We start from the raw sequence: 5,152 nt of genomic DNA on the forward strand, positions 1-5,152 counted from the left end.
CCTCCGCCCGGTTGCATGTGGACCACTGAACGAACATAGACAGCCTTGATATGAAGCTCCGACAGGAAGACTTCAAACCGGCATCATCAACCACCGGCTTGCCGGAGTTAGAGGCCCAGTAGGCTTCTTAGATGCCGCCAAAACAAGATTCGGCGACCCGAAACACAGGCAAAACAAGGGGCTCCGAGAAAACCTCCCCAAACGCAACTTTAACAAAACAACTACCAACACAAACCTCCCAAGACAGCAGCTGGAGAGTTCAACAAAGTTGACGGCCGCGTCAGAGACGCCCTGGAGGAACAAAAGCCAACAGAACACCACGATAGGTGCCAACAGAACCCTAAACCTACATCAAATAGCCTAATCTATAGCCTAGCAACTAAAACTACCCGACTAAGGGACCCTCGCCCTAATCCCCACATTTGGCAAGCCGGAGACGGAAGGGGAGGGGGCCGATGTGGCCTGAAATTGAAGATCACCTGGAAATCGCCTCTCTGCCCTATAGCGTGAGGAAAGTTTTACCGAAGCAGTCAGACCCTGGGGAGGGGGCCGATGTGGCCTGAAATTGAAGATCACCTGGAAATCGCCTCTCTGCCCTATAGCGTGAGGAAAGTTTTACCGAAGCAGTCAGACCCTGAGGAAAGGTGTATATGGCTGCTTTAGAGAACCCCTATTCTATTCTAACTAGAAAACAATTAATGTAGTCAATTTGTGGATTTAATTTGGTTTAATTTCCTTCATTTTCCAAAGTGATGGAGCATCAATTAAACAGATCCAAAACACCTAGTTCTTTTAAAAGAAATTAGCAACCCTGCTCCTTCAGATAATTACACAAATATCCATCACACGGGCCACATTGACTATTTCGGATTTATAGGAAAACAATATGATATGCAGGAAAACAACAAAATTTTAACCTCAAATGCATGCAAAATTCAGGTGGGGACCTCCCAACCACACAAACACTTCTGATTTAAAGATTCCTCGGGGGGGGGGGGGGGGAACAAATGCATGCAAAGAGAAAGCACGCCGGCATTGCTAGATTCACTAGATGCTGTGCTAGCTGTCCATGGTAAAACATGTTCTTGAGCAGAGAGCAGACACAATCAGGCAGGAACACACAGCGACTTCTCTACAGGTGAAGAGGACCAATAGGTCCATGAACAGAAACAAGGAGGAGAAAAACAGCAAAAACAAAAGGAGATGGAAATAGGGAAGACAAGTCTGTACCTAGAGGATCACAGAAACCTAGATACTCTAGCTTGATTCTCCATTTCTACTCACACAGTAAAAAGTACTCTAGTTAAACGACACGCGATATTGAGATCAAGGTCTGAGACGAAACCCTAGAACAAGCACAAGTGCGATGGCCACTACTGCGTGACAAGAACTTGGAAGCTGGAGCTAGCATGCCTAGCTAGCTAGCTAGAACGGAGTGACACCCATGTTGGCTGCTGCTGCTGCCGCGGCCGCCGCTGCATAGAGACTATCCTTTAGAACCATGTCTTCGGCGCCATCCTGCAAATCAGAGCCCAGAAACAGCTACAGATATATGAGTGCTTACAAAGTACTTAACAACGAATGAGAGCAGCACAGTGTTTCCGGATGCCCTTATTTCTGTGAAGTGAGGATTAATTTCCAGCTATGCAATCACAGAGAGGTTAGGGTTTATGTGCCTTTTTCAATTACCTGAGGCTTGAAGGTCTTCTTGAGGCCTTGATCCGGCATGAGGCCGAAATGGATGTGAGGGAAATGGGCCCACTGGTTGCAAACACAAAGGAGAGGAAGCCAAAGCAAAGGCAGGTTTCGATTAGTAAAGCAGCTCGAAGCAAATACAAACAAACGCTAGCTCCTCTATATGCTGCGCCCGGTGGGGCTAAAAGCTCGCAGACCAAAGCTAGGCACAGCCGCCCTCGTCATGCATGCATCTCGCTAGCTCGCGAGCGGCCGGAGCCGGATGCCGGACACAAGCTGTCGCTGTGCTCGTGCTGACATTGTAAAGCGACAGATCAAATCAAGACACGCAGACAGCTAGCTAGCCACGAGTTACTGCTATGCGTCTGAGGAGAAGGGAAAGTTACATTCTTTGCCGCTGCGCTGAACGCCTCCCGGTGGGTGATGTCCGGGTTGCCGGCCTTGATGCGCTGAATCTCGTCCCTGTGAAGACAATCAAACAGCACATTTACCATCCAGCTAGAAGACCGGAAGCTAGAGCATGTGGAAGATGAGACAACTGGCAAGGGCACCCAAAAAAATGCATTTTTTATGCAAGAATTTGGTCGCCAAATCTTACTTGATGAACCGGTTGTACGCCGACGGGACTCTCTGCCGCTTCTCCGGAGCTGCAAAGTTAGATTTGTAGTTTTAATCAGCATGCATCTGAAGAAACATGAACGAATGGGTAAGCTTATCTAAGCTAGCTACCTACAACTATACATGCTGACTACAGTACTGCACAAGCAAGATGAGGAGCTAAGGATGGGCAACCCTGCCACAATAAGAGACATGATTGTATGTCTTGTTATCCATCGAACCCGATAAGGCCCCCAATGATTTCTCTCAATTTGGCTTTATTTTTGACACTACAGTGGGGTGTTCATCAGGTTTTAAGCATTAAAGTAACACTGTTCCAGTAGACTGCATGAACACTATTGAGGCGAGCTGATGTGCCCTCCTCTTGTTCGAAATTCCTGCCCAATAACTAACCTCACAAAGAACTGTAAATCAACAAGGGAATGTACGGAAAACTTGAGCGGGGAGAAGAGGCGATTGGGCGGCCTGCTCCCAGGAACAGTGTGGTGCACGGCTTCCCGAGTTCACCCCCAGAACACGCTGTTTGCTTTGACTAGTAATGCAGAAGTACCAACTACCAACATATTAAAGGAGAACACTAATCCAATGAGAAAAGAACAAGTCCTTACGCCTGTTCACCGACGGGGCGCTCTTGGGCAGCTCCGGCTCCTGCGGCACGGGCTTCGCCGCCGGCATCAGCACGGCCGGCACGTTGCTGGCGCAGCTGCTGTTGCCGCGGCCCGTGATGCCGCTCAGGTTGGCGCTCGTCGCCTGGTCCAGAAATAGGCTCGGCGTCTGGATCGCGAATTCGTCCTGCGCGAACAGCAAGTAGATGCTCACTGATCTTAGCAGAACCCTTGAGTACTAAACAAGCTAAGCTAGCTAGGGATGTAACCCGTAACCGTAACATTAGGTAAAATTATGGGTGTGGGTGATTTTCCATACCAAGAGGCCATGGGGGGATGTGGGGGAAAGCAAGGAGTGGCCGAAGTTGAGCTGGTTGGCCGGCGGCGGCGCGGGTGGAAGAAGGAGGCCGCGGAGGTTGACGGAGAGCAGGTTGGCGCAGTGGCCGCAGCGCACCGTCACCGTCTTGAACAGGCTGCTGCACGGCACGCCGACCTGCGCGCAGCCGGAGAGATCAACACAGAATAACAAACGTCACGAAGCGGAACAAAGAAGAAGAATATGCTGAAGTAAACAACAAATTAAAGAGGTTGGAACTGGAAGAGCGCGCTGTCTGTAGCTAGGTTGAGCGCGCGCGCGGCGCTACCGCACGTACGGCGAGGATGGTGTCGCAGCAGTTGCAGTGCACGTAGCAGAGCTGCTCGGTGGGGGACGGCGCGAGGTGGTCCAGCGTGAAGGCGGCCGACGAGGAGGACGAGGACGACATCATGATTTCTACCGAATGTAGCAGCTTCCACCTGACGCGCCGAGGCTGTCGATCAACGAGGAGTCAAACAGTATATGTATGTGTGGCTCCTCCTCACCTTGCTTGATCTAGCTAGGGTAAGGAGCGGATCGAAGGAAGCTAGCTTTGTGGAGCGAGAGACCGAGGAAGCTTGGAAGCGAGGGAGCGGTGTGGAAATGGGAATTTTATACGACTAGCAGGAGAGGAGGCAGGAGCCAGGGATATCCTTTTGGTCTCCTTTGATTTGATGAGTGATTTGATGGGTAGCTAGCTGCCTGGGCTGGCTAACTTGCGATTTGATGGACCTGCCCGATTCGAGAAAGCCTCGGATCTGTCGTTGTTCCTGATTTGAAAGCCGAAACAACGGTAGCAGCAACACACAAAGGCCGCCAAACTACTACAACTCCTACTGCATGTGGATCTTGCCGCGAGCAGAGAGGGAAAGACAGGCAGGGTCAGGGACGAGGAGGAGAGGCCGGTATGGGTAACTAACGGGTGCACGCGAAGGACACATATGGCTCTGGACAAAGCGCGCGGTGGGGTGCGATGGGAAAGCTACTAGCAAGCAGGAAAGCGAGAGCCGCTGCCTGCAGCTATACCGGGTGGGGTGGGGTGGGGTGGGGCGACAGGGGCAAGGAAGGCAAAGCAACAGGCCAAGCGCTAGGTACCTCCCCGCCTGTCTCCGCGCACTGCAAAAGCGGGATGAGTGGTGGGGATCCGCCGGGCCCCGGCCGAACTGTGTCACGATGCGCGCGGTCTCCCCTGCCCGCCCGCCCCAGCCGAGCCGTCCCTCGCCTCTCCCGTAAAAAAGTGCGTGGCCGGTCGCGCGATAGCCGCATGCGATCGATCATCGGCCGTGGCTCGTGCGAGGGAAATACGGAGCAAAGCATCGTGTAGTGGTACGTTCCTTCGTACGTACGTCTCATTAATATCCTTGGACGCGTTGTGTCGCCGCGCAGGCAGGCACGTATGTGTTGGATCGAGCGACCGATTTGACCGGTCCGGCGAGTGGTCAGGAGGACTCAGGCGAGAGGTTCTTTGCAAAACCGGGAGCGTTTTCGCCAGACAAAAGCCTGACCTGGTCTGGCTAGGTTTTCCCAGGCATGGTGGAACCCACGGGGCTTAAGGTAGTGTTTCGTCATGGAAAGAGATAAGATGGAACCGATTTATTCTGTTTTAGTTGTTTAGATAGAGAGCAGTATGATGGATGGAGTCATTAAAAAACGGTGGAATATAGCTATCCTACTTCGAACATAACACTGACAGTGGATCCGAAATACTAAAATGAACTTGTTCCATCTCACCCACCAAACAAGCGTCTGTATATGAATGAAATTTTCTCTAACCAAACACTACCTAAATATATATGGTCGAGACCGGCAGGTACTCCTACTGCGTAGCCTATATATATAGTCTAGTACATTATACTTTGAAGTTGTGTATTTTACGTAC

The 5,152-nt window shown here is 51.2% G+C and overlaps 1 protein-coding gene across 1 annotated transcript; it reads right to left on the bottom strand.

Moving 5' to 3' along the window:
* Positions 1 to 1,014: 1,014 nt before the first annotated feature.
* LOC133919410 (protein YABBY 4) lies at positions 1,015 to 4,291 on the bottom strand. Its single transcript, XM_062363794.1, has 7 exons — positions 3,572 to 4,291; positions 3,238 to 3,411; positions 2,922 to 3,105; positions 2,294 to 2,342; positions 2,082 to 2,157; positions 1,690 to 1,761; positions 1,015 to 1,518 (listed from the first exon to the last, which is right to left on the bottom strand). Exons 1-7 carry the CDS (start codon positions 3,683 to 3,685, stop codon positions 1,426 to 1,428), a joined length of 762 nt encoding a protein of 253 aa, XP_062219778.1. The 5' UTR covers positions 3,686 to 4,291; the 3' UTR covers positions 1,015 to 1,425.
* Positions 4,292 to 5,152: the final 861 nt, after the last annotated feature.

The sequence above is a fragment of the Phragmites australis genome, chromosome 5, assembly GCF_958298935.1.
Source record: "Phragmites australis chromosome 5, lpPhrAust1.1, whole genome shotgun sequence".
Classification (NCBI taxonomy): domain Eukaryota; kingdom Viridiplantae; phylum Streptophyta; class Magnoliopsida; order Poales; family Poaceae; genus Phragmites; species Phragmites australis.

What these genes read in the sequence shown, in the direction of transcription:
- LOC133919410 (XM_062363794.1), bottom strand. Translation starts at nt 3,685, where the DNA reads ATGATGTCGTCCTCGTCCTCCTCGTCGGCCGCCTTCACGCTGGACCAC. An exon ending in GCTGCGACACCATCCTCGCC is followed by an intron (nt 3,412 to 3,571) that starts GTACGTGCGGTA and finishes GGCTGCGCGCAG; the next exon opens with GTCGGCGTGCCGTGCAGCAG. An exon ending in CGCCCCGTCGGTGAACAGGC is followed by an intron (nt 2,343 to 2,921) that starts GTAAGGACTTGT and finishes CTAACTTTGCAG; the next exon opens with CTCCGGAGAAGCGGCAGAGA.